At 49.1% G+C, this 26,910-nt stretch overlaps 2 protein-coding genes across 13 annotated transcripts in view; one reads left to right on the plus strand and one right to left on the minus strand.

Annotated features, from left to right (window-relative positions):
• LOC117062177 overlaps positions 1 to 12,158 on the minus strand; it is a 40,399-nt gene extending 28,241 nt beyond the window's left edge. For 3 of the 7 annotated variants that reach the window (XR_004428243.1, XR_004428242.1, XR_004428236.1), the window contains exon 1: positions 11,738 to 12,142. The gene's annotated coding sequence lies outside the window, so the exon portion shown is untranslated. Of the gene's footprint in view, positions 1 to 8,943; positions 9,083 to 9,676; positions 9,764 to 11,728 lie in introns of those variants that run through there. The other 4 variants (XR_004428239.1, XR_004428241.1, XR_004428238.1 and 1 more) reach the window with 4 other exon arrangements.
• Positions 1 to 26,910, plus strand: part of PAX8 (paired box 8) — a 60,903-nt gene that overhangs the window by 30,602 nt on the left and 3,391 nt on the right. For 2 of the 6 annotated variants that reach the window (XM_033175403.1, XM_033175402.1), the window contains exons 3-10: positions 1,285 to 1,450; positions 3,578 to 3,775; positions 5,449 to 5,537; positions 6,224 to 6,346; positions 6,625 to 6,800; positions 11,630 to 11,750; positions 12,199 to 12,405; positions 20,490 to 20,591. In XM_033175403.1, the coding sequence (XP_033031294.1) occupies positions 1,285 to 1,450; positions 3,578 to 3,775; positions 5,449 to 5,537; positions 6,224 to 6,346; positions 6,625 to 6,800; positions 11,630 to 11,750; positions 12,199 to 12,405; positions 20,490 to 20,591 (1,182 nt within the window). Of the gene's footprint in view, positions 1 to 1,284; positions 1,451 to 3,574; positions 3,776 to 5,448; positions 5,538 to 6,223; positions 6,347 to 6,624; positions 6,801 to 11,629; positions 11,751 to 12,198; positions 12,406 to 12,546; positions 13,008 to 20,489; positions 20,592 to 26,910 lie in introns of those variants that run through there. The other 4 variants (XM_033175401.1, XM_033175404.1, XM_033175405.1 and 1 more) reach the window with 4 other exon arrangements.

Raw genomic sequence — 26,910 nt, forward strand, 5'->3', positions numbered from 1 at the left:
AATCTCCTCATGAGAAAAATAGAAATCTCGGCCCTGAAATTAGCCCAAAATGGTTCTAGGGACTATAGAGTTGAATATGTCAGAAAATCTAACAGACAAGTATCCTCTTGCCTCTGAGTCTTTGCACATTCTGTTCCCACTGCCTGGAACAGTTTTCTCCCCTCTCTCCCTCACTTGGCTAGTACCTGTTTATCTTCAGTCTCAGCTTAGACCTCCTCAGGAACCCGTTTGTGTTTCTTTGAGCCAAGTCAAGTTCCCCTCCAGTGGTTCCCATAACTCTCTGCATGTCACCAGTCCCAAAAGTGGTCACAAAATATGTTAACTGGCCTTTTGCTGGTCTGGGACCTCACTGTAATAAACCCCATGAGGGAAGAATAGGGATCATGTCTGCCTTATTCACCTTGGCATCATCAGGGACCTGTATAGTGCCAGGCACATAGTTGGCACTCAATTCATATGGATTTAACTGGATAGATGGGCTCAGAATGAAACAAAGGCTGGGGCCGGAGAGCAGAGGCCAAGTCAGGAAAGCAGCTAAGGGAATGTGTACACATATCTATCCATGACATGGACAGATTCCCACAGTGGCCTGTAGCCCCCATGTCCATCCTGGAACCCAGTGCTATCTATGCCTGTGAGGACCCTGCAGCAGGTCCCTGGTGCTCTGGCCTGTTAGAGAAAGAAGGAACCTTGGGGGTAATTTAGGCCAGAAGTCCACAGATAGGGCTCAGGTCTTCTCTGCCCAAGCTCTACCAGAGAGGTTCTGCTTTTATTCTTTTGTATTTGTTTTTCTCAATGGGGTAGTATTTTAAAATCTGGTTCCATGAGGAGAAGGAGAAAGGTGAAAATCACCTGTGCCCTCATTTTACAAAAGGAAAAGAGACTCTGAGAAGAGAAGGGGTTTTCCTCAAGGTCAAATGGCTCAGTATTGGCATGGGAAGACCCTACATCCTCAACTCCTTACACGCTTTTCAGAGGGAGGGAAGAAAATAGGGGATTGTGATTTGAAGTGAAGGGCTGAGTCTGCCCGGAGAGTCTCCAAGCCTAAGGTGCTCCTGTGACACCATCCCATCGTGGGGGATGAGCATCACATACCATTTGTGCCAGCATCCTGGGAGAAAGAACTGCAGAGGGGTCCACAGGGCCTGGCCGTGGGATTTCATGGTCACAGTCAAACACACACACACACACACACACCTGCACCTGCACCTGCACTCATAGCGAATCCCCACCCAAACTGCCTCCTGGCCCTGACAACTGTCCCTGGGAATATTGTCTCCTTAGGCCATGGAGGGCTGAACCAGCTGGGAGGGGCCTTTGTGAATGGCAGACCCCTGCCGGAAGTGGTCCGCCAGCGCATTGTAGACCTGGCCCACCAGGGTGTGAGGCCCTGTGACATCTCTCGCCAGCTCCGCGTCAGTCATGGCTGCGTCAGCAAGATCCTCGGCAGGTAAGCACGAAATTCACCACGGGCTGGCTTCCCTGCAGGGCTTGACTTCTCCAGCTCATCTCAGGGCAGCTGGAGAATTCCCCTCCCAGGGAATGGGGAATTGCTCCCAATGTCCAGCTTTGGTCCTGAGACCTGAACAGTTATGGTGGTCCTTCTGGGCCTCTACCTAGCCACCATTTCTCTACTGTTTTCTGCCCTTCCTTCTCTCTTTGACCATTTATCCTTTTACTTTCTCCCTCTCCCTTCTTCTCTTTTGCTCTGTGTCTCATTTGCTATAGGCTTCTCTTCTTCTAAGGCAGGAGAATCTTCCCCAAAGGTCCTCTTCCTACTGAGACCTAGGGAAATTGGGCCACTAGGGAGAGGACACACAGTCAGATGAGCTCCCAAGGTCTAACCCCTAAAAGAGGGACATCTGAGTTTATGCTTCTCAAACCATAATTCCCCAAGACCCCAGATCAGCGCTTCGTAGCCCTGGCAGCACATTAGAGTCACCTGAGGAAGGCTGATTCTAAAAATAGCAATACTGTTTATGCCCCAGCCCAGACCAATTAAATCAGAACTTAAACGAAATAGGCCCAAATTTTGGTTTATAACTCCCCAACCTGTCTGTCCCCAGCAAGAGACTCTAATACTCTGCAGCCAGGGTTGAAAACCACTGAACCAAAGGTTCAGGAGAGACCAGGAGCAGCAAAGGCCTGCTTTTGAGCTGACACAGTCACAGATTCCAGTCTGCAAAGCCACTTCCACTACAAACGCCTCTGTGCCAGAGCTTCCAGTCAGCTATGTGTGCGTGCGCCTGTCCCCCTGCTCTGACCCTTAGGGAGATTTAGGAGGAGCCCTGGTTGGACAAGGCAAAGGGAACTGGACTGTTCTTTGAACCGTGAAAAGCCCTGGCTCCCTTCCTGAAGTAGTTAGGGAAAGGCGTGATCCTTTGCTGGGCTTGGGAGAGGGGATTCCTGCGATGGGCTGTGGTGTCCCAGAGGAGATGAGTCCCGGATGGAAGCAACAGATGAATGGAGTTTTAAAGAGCCACATTCTTTTTCATGCAGATGAGAGCAGAGAGTTTCTACAACAAGAAGAGGAGGATATGCTGACATAGGCCGTTGATCTGCCAAAGCAACTAGTTAGAGGATAAAGGGAGGGGAAGGGTGGAGGCCCCAGAAGAGGAGGCTCAGCTTAACAAGCTGGACCTGGCTGGGGATCCAAGCAAGGTCAGGATTCCAGAGTCCATGAGGAGAAGCTTCAACTTGAACCTGCTAAAACCTGATAGAAAGCTAGCGACAAGGGGGGTGAGGGATATGCCTCAGGCTTGGACAGGGCAGGGAGCAAAGGTGAATCAGCAAGACAGAGCAGAGGGTCCAGTGACCTCAGCTAGCTTTTTAAGTGGCCAAAGAAAATAGTCAGTCGTTGGCTGGGCATGGTGGCTGATGCCTGTAATCCCAGCACTTTGGGAGGCCAAAGGCGGGCGTTTCACTTGAGGTCAGGAGTTCAAGACCAGCCAGGCCAACTCAGTGAAACCCATCTCTACTAAAAATACAAAAATTAGCCGGGTGTGGTGGCAGGCGCTTGTAATCCCAGCTACTCGGGAAGCTAAGGCAGGAGAATCGCTTGAACTCAGGAGGCAGAGTTTAAAGTGAGCCAAGATTGTCCCATGCACTCCAGCCTGGGTGACAGAGTGAGACCCTGTCTCAAAAAAAAAAAAAAGAAAGAAAGAAAAAAAGTCGTGCTTTAGCCAAGAGAAGCTGGATAGAGCAAACTGCTGTGCCCCTGTCATTCACACATCAGGCACACCAAGATTTCCTTTCTTATAAGGGAAATCTTTTGTGTCCCATATGATGGCTGTTGCAGGTGCTAGGACACAAGAGACTGGTCAGAGGGAAGAGAGAGAGAGAAGCCAAGGTGAGGCCTTTAGCAGAGGGTGCTGGGTTGGCAGTAGCATGAACCTACCCATGCAAGGGAAACAGATAGTTCCATGCACATCAAGCGTTTCAGGACAGCCTTGGGGGCACGTTTCACTCTCATACCCCTCCCTAGAAGCCTTAGAGAGGAGGGAGGCTCTGGCTAAGTCACTGTCTAAAGACCCCACCTGCTTATTGGGTAATTCTTTGGGGTTCTCTATTGGAGTAGGTACTACGAGACTGGCAGCATCCGTCCTGGAGTGATAGGGGGCTCCAAGCCCAAGGTGGCCACCCCCAAGGTGGTAGAGAAGATTGGGGACTACAAACGCCAGAACCCTACCATGTTTGCCTGGGAGATCCGAGACCGGCTCCTGGCTGAGGGCGTCTGTGACAATGACACTGTGCCCAGTGTCAGCTCCATTAATAGGTAAGAGAGAAAGCAGCCTCTGGCATCAGGCTGGGGCCCCTGGGCTTTGAGGAAATAAGGAAAGAAACGAGAAGGAACTGGCTTGGGTGGAGCAGAGGCCAGGAAGGGGCCTGATGCTGAAGAATCAGGCAGGGAGCACACCTGGCTCCAGGCAGATACCATACCTCCCTGCCTCCTCCCTTGCCCCATGCTATGGGGCACCCTCCCCCCGGCCCCAAGCCATAGTGTGCTATCTACAGTGTCCTTCCTCAAACAACACATCCTCTTTCATTCAATAAAAGAATATTCGTGAGTTGATCCTTTTCTAAGCCACCAGACCCCTAACCTGGCCCACATTCAAGTATTCACTCATTTTTTTAGTCCCTCAGTGATTCACTCACTGCCTCAATCAATCATTTACTTACTCGCTTGTTCATTAATTCATTCCCACATAATTCACTCATTCATCTTGTGCTAGGCCCTGGGGACACACAAAACCCATCTTTGCGGAGCTTACAGTCTAATGAGAACACAGATATTAATCAACTACCTACAAAAAATATTGTAAAAATACGGCTGTAAGTCCTGCTAAGAAAAGGAACATGAGGATATGCAAGCTAGCATAGGATTATTTGGTTTATGAAGGTCATGAGTCTTCCCCTGAGTAAGAAAAAATAAGAGAACTAGGTGAAAAGAGCTTAGACAGCTATGCAAAGGCCCTGTGGCTAATAGGATCAAAAGAAAACCAGTAGATAGGCCAGGTGCAGTGGCTCACGTCTGTAATCCCAGCACTTTGGGAGGCCAAGGCAGGTGGATCACCTGAGGTCAGGTGTTTGAGACCAATCTGGCCAACATGGTGAAACTCCATCTCTTCTAAAAATGCAAAAGTTAACTGGGTGTGGTGGTGGGTGCCTATAATCCCAGCTACTTGAGAGGCTGAGACAGGATAATCGCTTGAACCTGGGAGGCAGAGGTTGCAGTGAGCTGAGATCACGCCACTGCACTCTAGCCTGGGTGACAACAGCAAGACTCCATCTCAAAAAAAAAAAAAAGAAGAAGAAGAAAAAGAAAAAAGAAAGAAAAGAAAACGAGTAGATAAAGAGCAGGGGAGCATAAGGTAGGCTGAAGTTGAAGATGTCAGTAGAGGTGGCCTTTCAGAGGCTGGGAGCTCTGTTATACCTTCTTGTGTTTAGTCATAAAGCAATGGGAAACTGTTGGCAGATTTTAAGCAGGTGGTCAACTTGCATTTCAGAAAGTCCACTGTGGCAGCAGTAGGGAGAATCACTTAGAAAGGATCAAGAGGGGATGGGCGTGAGCCAATGAGTGACCGTGGAATAGTGGTGATGACATGCACTAAGGTGCTGATGGAGAGCAGAAGAGAGGGGTCAACATTGGCGAGGTTCACGAGGTCAAAACACAGAACTCGATGATGGGTTTGATAGGAAAGAGAGGGAAGCAGATGTTAAGCCCCATCTCTTGATGGGGCCTTGAGCAACTGATGGTACCAATCATGAAATACAGACAACTGGGGAGGACTAGGCATGCAGAGTAGGGTCACGGACTTTACTGTGAACAGTTTTTTCAAGTGCCTTTGAGATACCCAAAGGGGTGTCAAAAAGGCAACTGGGTCCGGGGCAGCCATGAGTTCTCTTTCCTCCTCTTCTCTCTCATGGCCCTTCTTCTCTTCATCACAGAATCATTCGGACCAAAGTGCAGCAACCATTCAACCTCCCTATGGACAGCTGCGTGGCCACCAAGTCCCTGAGCCCCGGACACACGCTGAGTGAGTGCTGAGAGACCTGGATGCACACACATCCTTCAGTGTACCCACATATACACAGAGGCACACACAGACACACCCACACAGACACAGCTGTGCACAGTACTATTCACAAACCCATGTGTGGACTGAGCTGTGCCACTGCAACAAAGTCTGGCCTGTTCCCAGGGCAGATTCACTGAACTATGGAGAGGTGCAAACATTTGAGACAACTCTGACTCCAAGAATCCCTCCCACCAGCAGGCCCCCTGGAGGAAGGACCTGAGCCCCTGAGCCCCTTCGGGGCTCAGTCCATGGCTCGGCTTGCTGCCTCCTCCACAGTGTCAGCAGGGGCTGTGAGGGGTGTCACTCCTACACCCTGACCCTCTCCCTGCACCGCCTGCAGTCACCCTGGAGTCACGCCAGGCCTGTGAGGGGTGTCACTCCCACCCCTGCCTCTCTCCCTCTCCCCACTGCAGTCCCCTGCTCAACTGTTCTCCCTCTCCCCACTGCAGTCCCCAGCTCAGCTATTCTCCCTCTCCCCACTGCAGTCCCCAGCTCAGCTGTTCTCCCTCTCCCCACTGCAGTCCCCAGCTCAGCTGTTCTCCCTCTCCCCACTGCAGTCCCCAGCTCAGCTGTAACTCCCCCAGAGTCACCCAGGACTGTGAGGGGTGTCCCACCCCTGACCCTCTCCCTCTCCCCCACTGCAGTCCCCAGCTCAGCTGTAACTCCTCCAGAGTCACCCCAGTCGGATTCCCTGGGCTCCACCTACTCCATCAATGGGCTCCTGGGCATTGCTCAGCCTGGCAGCGACAAGAGGAAAATGGATGACAGTGAGTGCTGGGACAGGAGGGCAGCGGGGGTGCACGAGGGCAGTTTGCTCAGGCTTTGATGGGGACAGAAGCCCTTCCACTTATGACATGGGACTCTGTAGGAGCTCGGCATGTGACTGTCACATGTCCTGTCTGTCAGTTGGCCAAGGCTCCTGGGCCCAGGTGGCTGGCCCTTCTCCCTCCACAGTGAGTCGGCTTGGAGTCAGTCCTCTACTTTGGCCTGGGGCATGAGTAGATATGTCCCCTAAAAGCTTTCTTCCTGCCCCGGGGGGTACCAGGTGATCAGGATAGCTGCCGGCTGAGCATCGATTCACAGAGCAGCAGCAGCGGACCCCGAAAGCACCTTCGCACGGACGCCTTCAGCCAGCACCACCTTGAGCCACTTGAGTGCCCATTTGAGCGGCAGCACTACCCGGAGGCCTATGCCTCTCCCAGCCACACCAAAGGCGAGCAGGTGAGAAGCTGGGCCCTGGGAGGCGAGCAGGGTGTGCAGGGGCCAGAGCAAGGTGTGCTCTCCAAATGTGCCTGTGCTCCACCACCAAAGCAGCTGGAAGTTGCATCAATGGGCTCAGGGCACCTGCCTCATGCAACTCCAAGCCTGACACATGCTTTATCTTACCAGATGCCCTGGCATCTTCCTCTCTTTCTAACCCTCCTGGCTTATTTAACCCGAAACCTTTGAGCCTGGGCCTTTCAGGGATGGCAGCACAACCTGATTATGCCATCCCTTGCCATCAGCATCTTCCCCAGACCGCGAGGTCGGGTTCCACAACTCTGAAGCAGTAGCACAAAGCCTTCACATAACGACCTCAGCCACCACTTCCTAGCCCCACATTTGGCCACTCATCCTGCACACCCCATGCTCTTGCATTACTCATGGCCCCGAGCATGCCACCCTCGCTCACATCTCTCTGCCCTTGCACACCGTGTGCCCTCCACACAGAATGCCTTTCCTCCCACTTCTCTGCATGGAAAAATACCACTAGCCTTCATGACTCAGCTCAAACATCACCCTCTCCATGAGTCCTCCCCTGCCTCTCCGACGTGAATCATCTCTCCTGCCTCTTGTCCTTCTGCTTGTCCCACATGCTACTCTCAGTAGCTTCTCACAGTGTTGCTTAATAATGTGGCAGACAGACAGGTACAAAGACATGCGGACTCCTTAAGGACAGAGAAGCCTCATGAAACATGAAATGTCGTTTTTATTCCCAGCACCTACCATTGTGCCCCCCTTATAATAGATAGTAATGGTATAGTGAATGAATGAACGAATGAATGAGTTGAGAAATTCAGAATAATACATCACAAGCTACAGGGAATTTTTCTTGCTAGTGCTCAGGACAGGTGAAATGAATCATAACAGGTTGGCATCTGTGACAAGCTGACAGAGATGTGAGAGGTCCCACCCCGAAGCCAACAAAGACTCTGCAGCTCTGGCAGAACCACCGAGCTCTCAGCCCCTAGCCATCACATCTTTTTCCCTTAACCCCACCAAGTCAACCAGATGAGGAGTGTCTTCAGGGTGCTGTCTGTTGCCCCTCTTTGCCCATGCCGTCATTTGCTGTAGGAGTGAGGCAAACCCATATGCCTTTAAGAACTGAGTAGGACAATGGAGATGATGCCAATAATCAGCCCAACCACTTCCAGTGACCGTCTGGGCTGCTGGTCCCATGCCAGCACTCGCAGCTGGCCAGGCAATCTGCATCAGCAATTTTATCAGCTTTGACTGTGGCAACCACGAGGGTGCAGAGAAAGCTGGCCGTCAGCAGCCATGGGGAGAGGGCCTGGGTGCTCACCTACCAGTCAGCACACAGCTCCAGGAAGGAAAGGGGGTTGCAGTGGGGAGCCTGCAGGAAGCTCACTCTGTGAGAGCAAGCCTGCAAAACTCAGTGTGCAGGTACCAGCCACCCAGTGAAAGTAAAGAAACCCTGCTGATAAGACTCTGGACACCCACTGAGTCCCAGAGCCATTTCCTGACTCCATCCCTAAGCCCCCCAAAGGACCCTGCTTGACTACAGAGCACCCCCATGTCACGCTGGCATATGAACAGGGGGGATCCTGGAATGAGAAAGTCTTTGAGCTTGCAGAGACCTCCGTGACCACCTCATCCAGTTTCTCCAATTGTATGGAGATAATCCAAGGCCAAGCAAGATAAGGAGGGCTTGGGCAACCAGAAGGTTTTGGAGCTCAGGCCTGCCAATCCTCATTTCATTCATGCTGGTCCACTGTCACCTGCTTCAGATATGGTGCTTCTATGTAAATACTTATTTGAAGACTGAAAAAAAAAAAAACATTTGAAAACCATTGATTTTCTCCAACCACTCATCTTTCAGATGAGGAGACTGAGGTCCAGCAGCGTCCGTAAATTATTCACTACCTACTCAGTCAATCATTACTCACCCAGTCATTCACCTGGAGGGTGGTGAAGGGCAGGGAGAACTAGCCAGTGCAAGGGCCCCTCATGTCCTGCCTGGCCTTTGCTTTTCCCACCTCTGGTAACTGACTATGCTGCCAAAGTAACACTCCGTGCTCTCTCACCTGGGCATAGGAAGGCCCTCTGGGTTGGGGAGCCAAGAAAGACGCTCAAGTACTCATACCTGATCTTAGGACAGGTTGTAACACAGCCATCTTTTCTGTAAAATCAACAAGTGGGGGACCAGGCATGGTGGCCCACACCTGTAGTCACAGCACTTTGGGAGGCTGAGGTGAATGGGTCACCTGAGGTCAGGAGTTTGAGACCAGCCTGGCCAACCTGGCAATATCCCATATCTACTAAAAATACAAAAATTAGCCAGAACTGGTGGCATGCACCTGTAATCCTAGCTACTCAGAAGGCTGAGGCAGGAGAATCACTTGAAACTGGGAGGCAGAGGTTGCAGTGAACCAAGATTGTGCCACTGCACTCCAGCCTGGGTGACTCAGCAAGGCTCCATCTGAAAAAACAACAACAACAACAACAAAGGGCAAGGGGAAGTGTTCAACAGAAACATCCTGTTATTCCTGGTTGCTATTTCATGACCAGACATAGCTAGAAGTCATACAGCTCGTTTCCCTATTTTTCAAATGCATCAAAAAACATCAACAGAATATGAATATCAGCTTACTGACAGAAATCAAGAATTTGGTGGCTTCTGACTCTTCACATGATTCTCAAATAGTATCTATGATAACGCTCACTGGGCATCTGTTGTCACCAAGTATTCGGTGCTAAGCACGTTATGTATTAGTATATAAAATTTCATGTAATGCTTACATCAGCCTCATAGAGTCTATGACTCCCATACAGGTGAGAAAATTAAGCTTCAGAGCAGTCAAGCAGACTAAAGCTACCTGGCAAGTCATTGCAGAACCAGGGCTCAGATTCACTGAAGTTCTGAAGCATTGTGCTGCTCTGCCCCAATTCAAGTCCAATTCCAGCTTTAAAAAAAAGCCCAATAATCACTGGGAAGTTTCAGCTATTGAATATAAAATCACCAAAATATTTTGACTATATAGGTATTTTTAAGTTACTTGAATTTTGAAATAGCTATAGGATTCTGAGTATTTTGCTGTCAAAACAACACATCCATAAAGCATTTTAAACTTTTCTTACACTCTCTAGAAATTATGTATTTTGTTCAATTTCAGTAACCTAGACCCTGGCCAGGTGTGGTGGCTCACGCCTGTAATCCCAGCACTTTGGGAGGTCGAGCCAGGCGGATCACGAGGTCAGGAGTTTAAGACTAGCCTGGCAAACATGGTGAAACCCCCTTCTCTACTAAAGATATAAAAAATTAGCCCGGCATGGTAGCACGCGCCTGTAGTCCCTGCTACTCGGGCTGAGGCAGGGGAATCACTTGAACCCGGGAGGCAGAGGTTGCAGTGAGCCAAGATCACGCCATTGCACTCTAGCTTGGGCAACAAGAGCGAAACTCCGTCTCAAAAAACAAACAAACAAACAAAGGCCCTAAGCAACTCCTGCCTCTAAGTGAGCCCCCTTGAAAGACATGGAACCAGAGCACTATTTAGTCAGTAATTGCTGCTATGTGCTAATGGTGCCCTGGTGGCCTCCAGAATTGACTGCAGCTTCCAAAAGTGCCCAGCATGCAACCGGAAAGTGCTGTGGATCTTTGCAGAACCCAGCTTGATGGAAATCACTGAAAACAATTGCCTTTAGTGGCACTATTATGTAACCACTGAGCATTCCCTGAATTCAGCTTTGCATATCTCACGTAGCAGGTATGTGACGTGTGTGAAGGTATGTGGGGAATGGGTGTGTTCTTTTTTCTGTGCTATCTGCTTCCCTGGTGGGAGGAGGCCATGGTGAGGATGAGGTACACTTGCCCTTAGTTAAACAAGTTCTTTTCAGAAGGAGTACCTAAGGTCATAGCTGTGCTCCTGGCAAGGGGAGGCCACGAGGCATTTAACATGAGGTCTTATTGATGAAGACCCCCAGGTACTTGATAAAGAGTGCTTCCAACAAAAAACTCTAAATACCATTTTCAAGCTGAACTTGCACACTTCTATTTGTTTGGATGTGGAGAGAGAAAAGAAGAATTCCACGTGATGGGTAAAGCAGCTGGGTCCACAGCCGAAATCTTGGGTTTAGTCTCAGTTTCATTACACAAAACTAGGCCATTTACCTCTCTGAGTTCCAGGCTCCACATATAAAATCAATAACAGACATAATATTACTCACCCATGTCACTGGGCTGCTGGGGGACTCGACTAGGACAACAGAGGCAAAGCTCTGATGTAAGCTCTTTGCAAGTGTAAGAAGTGGTCCTTATGTCACCCAGTTTAGGACAGTGATTGAGAGCAGAGGCCTTCTGATCCCTCAAGTCTGAATCCTATCTTTGGTCCATATGGAAGTGGGACAAGTTTCTTAAACCTCTGTGCCTGGGTTCCCTATCTGGGGAAGAATCATAGATGGAAGGACCCGGAACAGTCCGGTTGGAGACTGCTCCCGTCCTTGGCACTGGCCTGTATTCTGTGGGTCAAAACAGTGTGGTGAAACCAGGAAGCCGACCAGCCATCTAGCCAGGCTGTGGTCCTCTGGCTGAGACCCTCTATCCCACGCCGGAGCACCCATGCCACCAGCTGGCCTTGAATTCCAGGGATGCAGGAGGACAATGAGCATGAACGAAACGTGCTGAGTGGAGTTGAGAACGTAAAGGAAGAAGGGGACGATGAGGAAATCTCCTGGGGAGATTAGGGCTGCTAAGTCCTAAGATAGGCTCAGGGTCTGCAGGAAGGTCGGCTTGTCAGATCATCTCTGTGCGCTGACTTCTCTTTGCTCCCCAGGGCCTCTACCCGCTGCCCTTGCTCAACAGCACCCTGGACGACGGGAAGGCCACCCTGACTCCTTCCAACACGCCCTTGGGGCGCAACCTGTCGACTCACCAGACCTACCCTGTGGTGGCAGGTATGATGCTCGGAGCCTCCCTGGCAGGTGGAGGGCGGAGGACTGCAGAGCTTGGCTGGCTGTCAGGCAGAACGTGTGTGGGGCCCTGGCCTGGAGAGGAGAGGTGGGCTGTGCTGGCTAGGCCTCAAGGTGGATCAAGGGGGTCGTGCCTCCAGTCCTAGGCCGCTCCTAGGCCTCCACTCTCCCTCCTGTGGGAGAGGCGGGCGCACACACTCCTTCCCAGTCTCTCCATTTTCACTGCAGAAGCACATCAGGGAGGTCGAGCTTCTCTCTCCCCTCATTGCCACACCTCGTGGGCCCTGGCTCCCCAGCCCAGACTCTGAGAGCAGCTGGGCCTGCCTGCCCCGCGCCCCGCCCGCACCCTCCACATCTCATGGCTTGGTTTGTGCATGTTCCCGCCCCATCATCTCACACCCCTCTCTCCTTGTTGTCTCCCTCCCTCCGGCAGATCCTCATTCACCCTTCGCCATAAAGCAGGAAACCCCCGAGGTGTCCAGTTCTAGCTCCACCCCTTCCTCTTTATCTAGCTCCGCCTTTTTGGATCTGCAGCAAGTCGGCTCCGGGGTCCCAGCCGGTGCCTCGGTCCCGCCCTTCAATGCCTTTCCCCATGCTGCCTCCGTGTACGGGCAGTTCACGGGCCAGGCCCTCCTCTCAGGTATGACAGGGAAGTCCCGGGGCCATGCAGGCATTGCGGTGGGTGGGAGGGGGGTCCTCAGGGCCTACCGCCAGCCCCCTCTCTGGCCCCAATCTCGTCCACCACCACCCTATTCCCTAATTCCTACGGCAACTTTTGGAGGTGCCAACATGAGGTTCTCCGTGACTGGGAAGACATGCTCGGAAGGGGCGGATGCTCTAGGGGTGCCGGAAAGTGGGATACACCACTCCAAGACCCCACGGAAAAGCAGGAACCCTGAGGCCGGGAGCCAGGTGCTGTAACATAGGAACACTTGGTCTTGGTAAATGCATAAATAAATAGAAGGAAAAATGAACATTTTGGAGGGAAAAAGGCATTGGCTTTTGGAACCAATTTCAGGATCAAATTTCTAAAAAGGCCAAGGGTCAGTCCCAGTTGTGTTTCCATGATGTAGCCATCTTCATACCTAGCTTAACAGCATTACCAGGAGGACAGTCAGACATCTGTTTAACATGATAAATTCAGTGATTCAACAACTTGGGAGAGGAGGAGTGGGGGACCTCCCATCAGGAACCTCAACTGCCTCAAAATATTTAAAGTTGAAGCACTGACCGGGCGCGGTGGCTCACGCCTATAATTCCAGCACTTTAGTAGGCCGAGGCAGGTGGATCATGAGGTCAAGAGTTCAAGACCAGCTTGGCCAAGATGGTGAAACCCCATCTCTACTAAAATATAAAAAATTAGATAGGTGTGGTGGCAGACACCTGTAATCCCAGCTACTGGGGAGGCTGAGGCAGGAGAATTGCTTGAACCCAGGAGGCATAGGTTGCAGTGAGCTGAGGTCACGCCATTGCACTCCAGCCTGGGTGACAGAGCAAGACTCCATCTCAAAACGGAAAAAAATAAATAAATAAAAATAAGTAAATCTGGAAACACCCGAGGGAGCCTCTAGAGCAAACTTCTTGTGCTGCTGAGGAAACTGGCCTAGGGAGGAGAAGGTCCCTGCCAAGGTCTCTGGGTGGGAGCACCATCTGCAATTGGTTGAGGCCTGGGCCTGCACTCCGTGAGTCAGACCTCAAGGGGAGCTGGGTCTCCTGGCAGAAGGACCTTCGCCCATCCAGTCAGGGTCTGAAGAATGGCCAAGAGTCAAGTGCTTGGCTTGGGTTGGAGAAGGCCTGATGTGCAGTAAAAGTGGGGAGCAGAGACCCATATGGTCATCAGATACCTTAAGGGCTTCCACAGGGATAGGACTGTTTTAGATGTGGGCGCAGCTGGGGCCCAGGACCAAGGGAGGAAACCAGCTAGCTCTCAGTTCAGCATTGGAGGAATCTCTTTAATATTGGCACTGTCTCCAAGGAGTGTGGGTATTTAGTGACACAGTAAATGCCTCCTCACCTCCCACACCCTTCTACCCTGATGACCTTGAAATGCTAGAGCAGAGACCAGTGCGGGAGTGGGGCGTGGGAGACCTGTCACAGAGGCAGCCCAGAGTCAGACAGTCCATCTGGACCAGTGGTTTCAAATTTGGGCCTCTCAATGCTCTCTTGAAATGAAGCCTTTGACAGAAGCCATGTATGCTCACCAGATCCCTGAAGAACTGCTCTTTTAGAAGGGGGGTCCTGCCCCTAGAAAACCCTTGGACTTGAAAACCACTGCACCAACAGAGCAAAACCTCTGCCAGCCCAGAGTTACCACAGGGTCATGTGATACAAGTCCATGGACCCTTTTATTTTGAGATGGAGTCTCACTCTGTTGCTGGAGTGCAGTGGCGTGATCTCAGCTCAGTGCAGCCTCCACCTCCTGGGTTCAAGCGATTCTCCTGCCTCAGCCTCCCAAGTAGCAGAACTACAGGTGTGTACCACCACACCTGGCTAATTTTTTTATTTTTAGTGGAGATTGGGTTTCACCATGTTAGCCAGGATGGTCTAGATCTCCTGACTTCATGATCTGCCCACCTTGGCCTCCCAAAGTGCTGAGCCACCACCCCCGGCCCATGGACCCTTTTTTATAACTGGCTCTACATTTTCTTTCTGGCTGGCACCCAGGTTCCCCCCCACCCCCACCCCGTGCAGCCCTGCACCTAATGTGAGAAATTTTCTTAGAAGAGAGGGACATCCAGTGTGTGGGCAGAAAGATGGTGTTTAAGGATCTAAAGTGAGGAATAAAATGTTGACTCGGAGTCAAGAATTCAAGAGGGTGAAGTCAGCAGAGTTGGGTCATTTGTTTTGACCAAAGTGATTACAGGAGAAAAACCTGTGAGCTGAGTAAAATTATGTCAGCCAGAGAAAATGGGATGAGGGGAGGGAGAGGAATGAGAGGAGAGTGGAGAGGAAGGGAGGGGAAGGGAAGAGAGGGGAGGGGAGGGGTTGAGCAAAAGAGGCTCATGTCAGTTACAGGGAGTTACACAAGCCTGCATGTCTTCTGAGAATGGCAGGCTAGGGCTGGGAGCGGTCACGGGGTAGGCAAGGGGTGAGGGTGTGGTGGTGCCCATGATGATGGGGAGCAGTTGCTGTACAAGCCATGGAGAGGCTTGGCAGGACCAGCTGAAGGAGAGGGAAGGATTTAGGGCAACTGAAAGTGGATAGATGTATCACAGTGCAGACACAGGCTGTGGTGTAAAGTGTAATTGGAACAGCCCAGGGCAAACTCCCTGCTCCCAAAGCCCCCACACTTTGTCCCCTCCCTGTCATCCTGTTAGCATCCCCTGTCAACATGCAGTCAATCAGAGGTGATGCCTCCAACTACTGTCAGCTGTTAATTTAGTGGACATGCCCACTCTCCAGACCAACTGCAGGACTGAGAGGTCACCCAGCCCATGGGATAAAACAGCTGGCAGCAGACACCAGGTGGTCATGCAGGCAGCAGGCAGCCAAATATGCCGCATCAGCGTATCCTTCAGGCTGGTGGCCCCCAACCCAGGCCCAGATGATGCTGAAGTGCAGGTGTGAGCATTTTGAAGGTTGCTGGCTGGTCACAGGGCCCCTTGCCCAAGGGGGACAATTCAGCACAGAGGCAGAGGCTCTGAAAAGAGTGAGGAGTGCTAGGCATGGAGGATCTGGGGTCTAGGCAAATGGCCAAGAGTAGGAAGCAAGTCAGAAAGCGGCTCAGGCACAAGGGAGGGGATGGCTGGTGTCCATGCTGAGCTCAGAGTGTTGGCCTGGAGCTCCTTGCAGACTGTCCACCTGAGGCCTCTGGTCAAGACTGGACCTCAATACCTAACACATGGCTGAGCCATGGTGAGAGGGCTGGGAGGACATGATGGGATGGGGGAAGGTTAGGAAGGGAATGGTTCCAAGAGCACAGGAGGCTGCAGACCTTCCCAAGAAGAGGTGAATTTGAAAGAAAGAAAAGGAGCCCGGGCCCGATGGCTCACACCTGTAATCCCAGCACTTTGGGAGGTCAAGGTGGGCAGATCATCTTGGTCGGGAGTTCGAGATGAGCCTGACCAACATGGAGAAACCCCGTCTCTATAAAAATACAAAATTAGCCAGGTGTGGTGGCACATCCCTGTAATCCCAGCTACTCGGGAGGCTGAGGCAGGAGAATTGCTTGAACCCAGGAGGCAGAGATTGCAGTGAGCCAAGATCATGCCATTGCACTCCAGCCTGGGCAACAAGAGCAAAACTCCATCTCAAAAAAGAAAAAAAAAAAGAAAAAGAAGGAAGCTGAGGCCACATTATTCCTAGGTAATGCTGCAGACCGAGGAAGAGGACACAGTGAGTTTTCATTCCATAGTCAGTTCAGCTTTAACCTGCGTCAATCTTCTGTACCCCTCTGAGTGACTCCCAAGGACCCTCGCTGCCGCCTCCTGCAACTCCTTTACCTGCTTCATAGTGTTTTTCTCTGGGTCACTTCTTTCGACCCAGTGGCTCTGATAGTGTGATTTCCAAGGTGACTATCCTTCTGAGTCTCAGCTCGTCCCCAGTCAGCCAAGAACGAGGAAACAGCAGGGTTTGGGGAGTAGCAAGAGTGCCCCTAACATTGCCGCCAGTTCCCTTTGGAAACCCTGGTCTGGAATCCCAACACACTGGCCAAGACAGCAATGTCGAGGCCGTCCTGGTCCCAGCTGCTCTGGGACTGACTCCAGCTCAGCTCAAAGGAAAGCTGTGAGCTAGGTTTTATCATCAAAGAGTCCATTCCCCTCCTCCATCCTTTTGTACAAAATTATATTTAGTTCTGCCAAAGAGATTTCTGGGTTGCCATAAATTCTCTTTGCTATCAGAACGAGATAAGGAATTGAAAAGGGGTTACATCGAGGGCAGACTTCAAAGGGGGCAAATAAAATAGTTTGAAATCACCTCTACCCTCTGAATTCCTCCAGGCAACAGCTTTATGATTCTGGTCTCTACCAATATTTAGAATATTTACCAATATTTCAAGGCGTGGAGGGAGCTAGAGAACCCCATAGCCAGTCAACATGGGCCTGCGCTTTCTGACAACTTCTTAAAAATAGGACCACATTGGAAGGATATTTGGGTGTAGAGGAGATGGAATTCATAGCAAGGATATTTTATGATGAAGAGTCGTAAAAACAGAGAAGTAGATAAGAGGGCACGGTTAGGCCCTGATGCAGTTTCCACCCCATGGCTTCTGTGGTTTTGTTTCTAAGAAGGCTTGCAAGCTTCTTGGCTTTTTGGAAGAAACTATGTATTTAAGCAATTGGAGCAAAGAGTTTTGTAGGGCTGTTGGGAAAGTTTATGGTGCCACAGTCTTGGTGAGAGCTATGCTGAAGAAAGTCTTACCAGTCTTTCCAGGAAGACCAGCTTTCATGGGAGGAAGCCTCAGGCATCTGTTCTGATGTCCGATTCAGAAGCCTCTACCCCATTGGGAAGACATTAGGTGACTGAGGGGAGATGAAGATTAAAATCTTAGAGTACAAGGGAGTGAGGCTGATGAATTTCATTTGTAAGAGCAATGTGGGGGCTACTTCTTATGCGATAGAGCCCCGTGGGGGCACCTGTGGACCACATTAAGTTGTGTTGTAAGGGGAGTATATGCTCTGGAACTCTGCCTGCTACTCTGCTAGGCTCGAGAGGCAGCAGGTTCAGGTAATAGAAAGAGAAGGGACAGGATGAGGGCGGGGAGAGGGGGAGCGCGGGGCCGCAGGCTGCCAGGCCAGAAGCAGCCCTGCAGGGCACGAGGCCAGCACCAGCAAACAGGTGACCTGAGAGCCAAGACCACCTCCCACTGCTCCCCACCCCGATCATGGCAGACACAAGCTGCCTCAGAATCCTTCTCAACACTGGGTGCCAGGAAGCCCCTACCAGTCAATCAAGTAGTCAGGTGAATCCAGTTTACAAGCTGAAATCTAAACTAGTTCCTTATGTGACAGGCAGGAAGATATGGTTCAGAGAATTAAGTGGCTACCTTTCATCCAGGGTCTGGCCTGGATCTAGAGTTCCCTTTCTCTCTCTCTCTCTCTCTCTCTCACGGAGGAGGAAGTAGGGAGGGAAGAGAAAAGAAGGAAGCAGGCCTGAATCTGCCACCCTCTTCCATCACTCCCTCCCTCACCACCTGTCCCTGCCCTGTGCTCCTCCTGCCCTCACAGACTTCCTGTCACTCCTTGGCACTCTTGCCTAGCCGGTGCTTTATCTCAGGGCCAAGGGGGCTGAGTTTGAGGGTCTATTGTGTTGTATTCTTCACAGAAAGCTCAGATTTCATCTCAGTATAGCTTCTGCATATTTCTCCCTCTACATCTAAATATCTTAAAATCCTCTTTTCCCCTCCTGTGTTTCCAACCCTTCATTTGTTCCCTTGATGACCTTGTGTCAGGTGAACTGAGCCCACCTGTGGAATGCTAGTGGGTTTCACCCCATTTGGTCCAGTGCCAAGCACAGCTGGACACTGCAGGAATAGTCAGACAAATTAGAAGGTGGTGTTCCGGTTTACCAAAACATTCGCACAGTTTTAAACAATGAGCACTGATGGCTTTTATTCTGTAGGAGTTCACTGGCATATAACCATTTCTAGAATGTGTCCATTGCACTAATCAATGTCCACCTGTAGCATGAAACCCTGGCTCTGAATTATACAGATAACCTCATAGAAATTGTAATAAGGTACCTCCAGCTATGGTTTTTTTTTCCCATTTTGCATTTGAAGAAACTGACACAGTGCACATACTAGCCTTATCTAAGGGCATTCAGAAAACCAGCCACAGAAGCAGTATAAGGACCCCAGGCCCTCTGATTCCCAGGCCCTTCCCTCTAGAGGAAGCGCAGAAGTTGAGTGTGCCTGATTTTGTTCATTGACCCCTTGGGCTTGGCTCCAAATGCCTATCCCAGCCTATGTCCCTTCTTGATTTAGTGCCTGGCCTTGCTAATTTAGCATTCTGGCTTTCTGCTATATACCCAAGTGCTTAGAAAAGTGTCTAGAACATAGTACTTACTCAATAAGTATTTAGCAAATGAACATTGTCTTTGAGGAATCTCCAGAAAGAGAGAGAAAGAGGAGGTAGTCACTGTAGTATTGGCAACTTGCAGGATTTCATGAGGCCTTCCTTCCCTTCTGTCGTGACCAGGCACCCCTTGAAGGGGCTGAGGTATGAAGGACCTGGGGGGGACTGATGGGCGGAAAGTTGGACAAGCAGTACCATAGAGGAGATGAATTTGGTAAGTTGGTTAACAGGGGCTCACAGTGGCCCACACAGGTTTTGGGAAGAAAAAACAGCCCCCAAAATGGAAGAGGAGAAGGCATTTGGGTAAAACAGTCATAGTCCAACATAATGGTTCTTAGCCAGCAACGATTTTGCCCCTACTACCTCCTGCTGAGGACATATGGTAATGTCTGGAGACATTTTTGTCGTCACATTGGGTGAAAACTGCTGCTGGTATCTACTGGATGGAGGCCAGAAATGCTGCTAAACATCCTACAATGCACAGGACAGCCTCTTGCAGCAAAGAATTGTGCAGCCTAACATGCCAATATTGCTGAGACTGAGAAACTCTGTAAACATTACCAAGAACTAGGATGAGCAAATAACTCATTATTCTAATTGGAGCATTTTGAGAGTGAAATGGGCATAATTAATAAATATGCTGGGATAGTGGTCATCACCTGGGTACACCTTGGCAAACCAGGGTGTACTGTCACCTTGCCAAGAATCTCGGGGTGAAGGAGAGTCTGGTTGGGGCCTGCAGGACACAGGAGCAATAGAAGAGGGGCAAGGGCAAGGGATCATGTTTATGTTCATTGTTATATGTAGTAGATGGGGAGATGCTCGCCAGGTCAGGTGGGGCCTCCAGAATGGGAAAGTGATTTCTCGACATAGAGGAGAAGCAGAGCTGGGAAATGAGGTCTTTACAGAGCTGATTTGGTATCACCAAGGTTGGAGTATGACCCACAAGCCATAGAGAAACAGAGAGATTGGTGTCTGTTTTGCTAAAAATGGTTCTTTTCAAAATAGCATTGACAGATATGTGGCTCATGGTCATGTAAAAATGAAATATCTCTGCCACATCTCCTTCCATGTTGGGGTTAGCCAATCGGTTTCCTGTACCTTGCAACTCTGATAGATTGCATCCACTTGGAAGGCCCCCTCTACTCAGTGGGAAATGGTTTAGTGGTTGATTAGCAATGTCTGTCACAGCCCCCCCCCAAAAAATAGTGATGAGTTGGTGGGCCACATGCATGCCATCCCTTCATAGGGTCTTATTCTTGGTACTCCTCAGAGCCAGGAATGAAAGGGATGAGCTCGGAGTCAAGTGGCCTCAAATGTGTTTATGGAGGCCAGCTGTACCCACTGCTCTGCAGGCTGCTGTCGGGGATAACAAAGAACAGATGACATAGCCTCAGCCTCCAATACCAGGACATTCTTGTGGATTAATAAGATAACAATCATGTAAACAAAACCACTGGAGAACAGGGACCAGTGTGAGACTGCAGTAACAAGTGCTCCCTGCATGGTGGAGCCTCTGTCCTGCAGAAGACCAGACAGAGGTGACAAGAACTTGGGCTCAGAGGAGGAGGGGCAGGAGGAAGTGGGTTTGGAGAATGACTGTAGAGAGGGTGGGAATGGCATGGGGGAAGACAGCCTCAGGAGAGTGAGATGATACATATGGGAGCCCCCACGGCCCAACTGATGACTCTTTGCTGTATTTTTCCAGGGCGAGAGATGGTGGGGCCCACGCTGCCCGGATACCCACCCCACATCCCCACCAGCGGACAGGGCGGCTATGCCTCCTCTGCCATCGCAGGCATGGTGGCAGGTAAGGAGAGGGCTGGCAGGGAGGGGAGCACTGCACAGAGGAAGTATTGGAGCAAGGTGGGACACGAGGGGCGAGAGGCATACTGTGCCCTATTCATAGACTTCCCGAAGGGCATTGAAGGATGGACCAAAGGGGGCATCTTCTTGTAAATGCCTGGAGACAATATCCCAGTGCAGTCCTGACTCCCTATTTAACTCGCCCCAGCTCGGCCTCCTTCTTCCCAGGCCTACCACGTTACCCTCCATGATGAAAAGGGAGGGGCTGAGACAGACCTGTGTTCAAATCCAAGCTCCACCACTTCTTCCAGTGAATCAGTGAGCATAAATGGAGAGCACTTCAAGGGCCCCAAAACGCTGTGAGTGGAAGATGAGCCCTGCCCTCAAGCAGTGCTGGTCTCCTGGTGATTTAACTCTGATGAATCCGTTTTCCCCTTCTGTAAAATCTGAATGGGAAGGGTATTGATGATGATGATAATGATGATGATGATGACCATGATGATGAAATACATGCTTCACATCTCTCTCTCAACCCTGCATGGATAGGACCTGGGTTCTAGGTACTCTAAGAGTACTATAGAGGATGAAATGAGCCTGGAGTAGCTCTCCATCCTCATTTGAACTGTCCTGGAACCTGCCTGCCAGTCATTTGGGTTTCTTTGTCTGCCAGTCATCCTCCAATGGTGATTCAAGGTGACAAGATCTGAACAAACGAAGATAATGGGAGTTTCCTTGGGCAAGTCTCAATTGTTTAGGAGCTATATAGGAAAGACTTTGGGATGGATGAGACATAATTGAGCCATTTCCACTGGTCAAAAAGGCCTGGGACCTGGAATTTCTGGAAAGAGGTCTGAACACAAGGCATCTGTGACCCCCATGCCAGCCCTAGGCGAGCCTCTCTGGCTCTGACCCCAGAGACTTGGCATATTTACCTAGGCCTGCTTCCCTTCCTTGCCGGCAGGAGTTAATCTTTGCCAGCCACCCACTCTGGGCACCCTATGCAGAGGCAGGTGGGCTGGGATCTCCTGGGCAGAGGGAAGGGAGGGAGAGAAAGAAGGAGGGAAAAAGGCTCTGTGCTCCCTGGGAACCTGCTGAGCTGGCACTTGTTGCTGCCTGGTTACCGTGGCGATGTGCTTAATGCAGCGTTGAAAATACAGAATACTGACTCCTCTCTCCCTCCTGGCCCCGGACTCCCTCCCTCCCTCCCTTCCTCTTCTGGAGCGTGAAATGAGATTGGTCAAGATAAAAAAGGAAAAGATTCGGTTATTTTTTTAAGAGTGTGGATAATGGGGCCTCTCAATCAAAATCCCAGGCTCCAGTCGGCTCCCCCTATTCCCCTTCCAACCCCTCCACCTTCCCCTGCCGCTTGCTTAGAGGAGGAGGAAGAAACATAAAGCACAAGGCTTTTCTCTTAATTATGAATCATTCCCTGAGGGCAGGCCCAGGGCAAGGGGTTCCTGGGGCCCAGAGTCTGACCTGTGAGGTAGCTGGCAGGCTTGGGCCTCTCATCAAAGTCCCCCAGGTTGTTTCCAGAAAGAATCCTGAGTGGGTGCTGTGAAAAAGAAAAAGAAAAAAAATAGCACAACTAGGACACTGACTGCAAGTAAAATCCATAAAGGAGAGACCTTGTCCTACACAATTGGGCTCCCAGTGAGTTCCATGAAAAAACAGTTTTTAGAAAATGCAGCACTATTTAAATGAATCACTTGGTTCCTAGGAATAGCATTGCGCAAATGAATTCTTAAGGAATTTTTTTTTTGTGGAAAAAGTATATGTCCATCTCTTACCACCGCCTGCAATCTCCCAGTTGATCGAATGGGGATTCCTGCAATTAAAGTGAATAAACTTTCATCGAGCACCTACTGCATGCATGTTAGGTACATGATAAATGCTTAAAGCAAGGCATTCCAAAGACATTCTTCAATCGATTATGAAAGGAAGGATCACTTATTATGTACTTGTGCATGTCTAGCCATTCAAATATGTGTAACTTTATTTCTAATTTTACCCTGACCATAAGACTGAGAGGCTAATACTATCCCAGTTTAAGGAATAACTGAAGCAAAAGCAAAGTAGTGTGCTCAGGGTCATAATCATATGCAGTGGCTGAGTTGTGCAAACACAGGTTTTTCAATTTCACATCTAAGGCTCTTTCCACTACATCATAGTGCCTCCTACCATACCAGAAATAAAGACACAGGCTACAAGAGAGGAGCACAGGAAAAGGGCTAGGACAGATTTCCTTGTCTCTTCACCTTCTGTTTCTCTTTTATTTTGTTTTATTTTATTTTATTTTATTTTATTTTATTTTATTTTTTGTTCTGACTCCATTAACAGCCAATGATTCTCAACCAGTTCTAGAGCAGAACCAGCAGCTCCAGATATATGGATCCATCCAGTCATCTATCTTTCCACTCATTCATCTTCCCATACATTTTCCCACATATCCATGCATTTTCCCATCTATCGTTCCATCTTTCGTCATCCATCCTGTCATCCTCCACCTTTCCACCAATCCTTCCATCTTTCCATCCATCTTTTTTTTTTTTTTTTTTGGAGACAGAGTCTTGCTCTGTTGCCCAGGCTGGAGTATAGTGGCGTGATCTTATCTCACTGTAACTTCTGCCTCCTAGGTTCAAGCGATTCTCCTGCCTCAGCCTCCCGCACCTCCCAGTAGCTGGGACTACAGGGATCCACCACCACGCCTGGCTAATTTTTGTATTTTTAGTAGAGATAGGGTTTCACCATGTTGGCCAAGCTGGTCTCGAACTCCTGGCCTCAGGCAATCTGCCTGCCTTTGCCTCCCAAAGTGCTAGGATTACATGAGCCACCGTGCCTGGCCCCTCCATCCATCTTTGAATTCATCTGTCTTTCCAGTTATCTATCATCCATCTTTCCATCAATCTTTTTATTTTTCCATCCATATTCATTCATCCATTCATCTTTTCACAGAACTATCCTTTAATCTATCTTTCCATCCATCCTTTCATCATCCATTCTTCCAGCCATCCATCCTCTCATACATCCATCTTTCATCTCCTTTTCAATCTATTCCTCCATTAATCTACCCATCTTTCTACACATACATCCTTTTATCTATCTGTCTTTCCATCCATCTTTCCACCCATCCATCCTTCCATCATTCACACTTTCATTCATCCTTGCATCCTTCCATCCATTCATTCACCACTTTTTCACTTAACAAATACTGGTTGAAGGTCTACTGTATGGGATGCTGGGGATACAGCAGTGAATAAGTCAGATTCCTTTATTGCTGGAGCTTATAACATAATGGTGAAGAGAAATGGACAGTAAATAAGTCAACGAATGAATAAACATAATAATTTATTGTCTGTGAAGACAATAAAATGGGATGATGTAATAAAGAGCCACAGGGAGAGGAGATAACTACTTTAGATTGGGTTGTCAGGGGAGGCCTCTCTGAGAAGGTGTTCAAAGTGACCATCCAAGTGATAAACTGGGGCAGACCATCCCTGACCCAAAGAACAGCAAGTGCAAAGGGCCTAAGGCAGGAACTAGTTTAGCATGGTAGCAAGTAATTGGTAGTGGCTGGGTCGAGTTTGAAAAGGCGACTCTGATTTCTAGGAAAATGAATTGTACACAGTCAAGAGAGAAAGCACAGACCAGTTAGGGGACAGTTTCAGTAGTTCTTGCAAGAGATGACAGTGGCTTGAGCTAGGGAATTAGCAGTGAAGGAGGAAAAAAGAGACCCTGAAAATATATTTTGGTTTCAAAGCCAGCAAACCTTGCTGGTGGATTGGCTGTCAGGATGAGAAAATAGAGGAAACAAGGATCATTTGTAGGTTTGGGACATGGATGATGGTGGCAAGTATATACATGGGAGACCGGGAGGGGAAGTGATATAGTAGATGGCAAGTGGAAATCAAGAGTTTTTTGGGCCATGTTAGGATTGAGATGCTTACTAAATACCCAGTTTTATAATAAGTTTGTAGGTATATCATGTATGTCTGAAGCCAGGAAAGAATCCTGACTGGAGTATAAATTTCAGCCATTGCACAAAGCTGTCATTTAATGATAAGACTACTAGAAACCAAGCCTGGGGTTCTTCAACAATTTAGAGCTCAACAGAGAAGGAACAGCAAGGAGAATGAGTAGGAAAGACAACTGAGTTACAAAGCAAACAGAAGACTGGTCATCACAAACCCAAAGGCATGGAGAGAGAGATGAGCTAAACGGTCAAGGGAATTGTGGATATAGAAGCGACCATTGGTATGATGGAGTTAGAGACTGTGGGGACTTGAGGGGATCAGAGTTGGCCTGATGGGAAGGGATAAGAAGGTGAAGGCAGAGACCATGGGGCAGAGAAAGGCACTGGTAACTAGAGAGGAATGTGGAGATAGGAAGGGGATTTTTTAAAGACAGAAGATAGCAGAGTATGTTTGCAGGGTGAAGGGAGAGACTGATGAAACAGAAAATGGGATCGTTGGAGCCGCCAAATCCTTGGAAAGGTGAGTAGGGTAGAATGCAGAGCAAAGAAGCAGGGTTGGCCTTTCATTGGGGCGGAGACATTTCGTCTGCTGTGACTGCAGGCAGGTAGGCACATCTGGTGACAGGAAGACGCCACACCTAGGTGTGTACCACCTACCGAGCCTCATCCCCTGCCCCAGGTTCCATGTGACTGAGGTACTCGGTAAATGGTAGTTAAATACATAAATAAGTGGGTGAGTGAGTGAATGCATGAATGAGTGACAAAATGAGAGGGTAAACAACATTGTGTTTTCCACTTCTCTCCCTTGTCCTTTAGAGCTTGCTGTGTTTGCCATTGGGTAGGGTGTGGTAAAAGGTGCTAGGGCCCTTGCTATGTGGCCAATAGAGAATCGGCTGAAACCTGGGAGACCTGGGCTAAGCAGAGGGCACTTGGCACTGGAAGATGCAAGAGAGAGCACCGGTGTGGAAGGACGGGGCCAGGGTTCTAGTTCAGGCTTTCACTGAACACGTGGCCTTGGCCAAATGTCTTTACTTCCCTATGTAACAGATGTGTTATCTGTTAAATAGATGTTTAGAGTAGATTATTTCTTAGTTTTTCATCTGTTAAATAGATGTTTAGATTCAATTATTTCTTAGGGTATTTTTTGTTTTTTGTTTTTGCTTTGCTTTTTTACTTCTTTACCCCCTTCCTTTTTTTACTCATATTTTTTGCTTGATTTACGTTAGACTTAGTCTCTGCCCCTAAGGAACTTTCTTACTGTGTTCTTATCTGTCATTGACTTCCTAGACAAGGAAAGGATCCAGTAGCCTTTCTCTGCTTCAGGCTCCTCCTCTTCATCTCTCTTCTTCCTGTATAAACGCCTACTTGTCTGGCAATAAAGCAGCTCCCACTAACCCCAACCCAGGCCTTAAGACTGATTTAATGACTGATTTAAGCCTTCATTGAGCTTTATTTTCGCACCTGTTTAATGGGAAAATAATAAAAGCTTACATTTATTGAGCTCTCCCTATATATTTGAAGCATGGTGCTAAGCATTTAATACATATTTTCTCATTTAATTCTCATTAAACCAAATGAGATAGGGATAATTATTTGGCCCACTTTATAGATGAGGAAACCAAGCCTCACCTGTAAGTCACTCACTCAGAGAGGCTAAGTGGCTTGTCCAAGGTTACAGAACCAGGAAATGGGAAGTAAGGATTTGACTCTAGACAGGTCAGTTCCAGAGTCAGGGAGTTTCAAGCAACCCCTCCAGAGAGTCTGAGAAGGAGACTTAGAACCACATTGCTCACAATCGTAGGTGAGTTTCTGAAAGGCTGGGTGGACATTCATTGAGTCTCAGGATTGGCAGGAATCTAGCTTTGTAAATGGAATTATCTTGTAAGTGAATAAAGGGATTATCTGCAATTTAGAGTCAAGAGCCCTAAGGTCGAGTTCTACTCTGACATTTAACAACAATGTGATTTGAGGCAAACTACTTAATCATGCTGCACTCCGGTTTCCTTTTCTATAAATTGGTATCCATGAGTACCTCATAGGGTAGTGTGAGAATAAAAGATCATAATATGTGGGAAAGTGCTTTACAAACTTTAAGCTCTACACTAAGCACCGGTAGTAGCTGTGGTGGTCAGCTTGACTTTGTTTTTGTTATGTCAGGGAATTCTTAACTAATTTCATCTGCAAATAATTCCTTTGGAAAAGTCAAGAATCTATTAATAGAAGGAGGTGATCTGATTTACTTTGCGTAAATTTATACATTGAGTTTGCTTAAAGTGGCAGACTCAGGATGGAACAACAAACTACTCCAAGTCCCAGGACGCAGCTTCCCGGGAGGTGGGTGCCCTCTGGATCT

Source organism: Trachypithecus francoisi, unplaced genomic scaffold (assembly GCF_009764315.1).
Source record: "Trachypithecus francoisi isolate TF-2019V2 unplaced genomic scaffold, Tfra_2.0 Lachesis_group17, whole genome shotgun sequence".
Lineage (NCBI taxonomy): Eukaryota > Metazoa > Chordata > Mammalia > Primates > Cercopithecidae > Trachypithecus > Trachypithecus francoisi.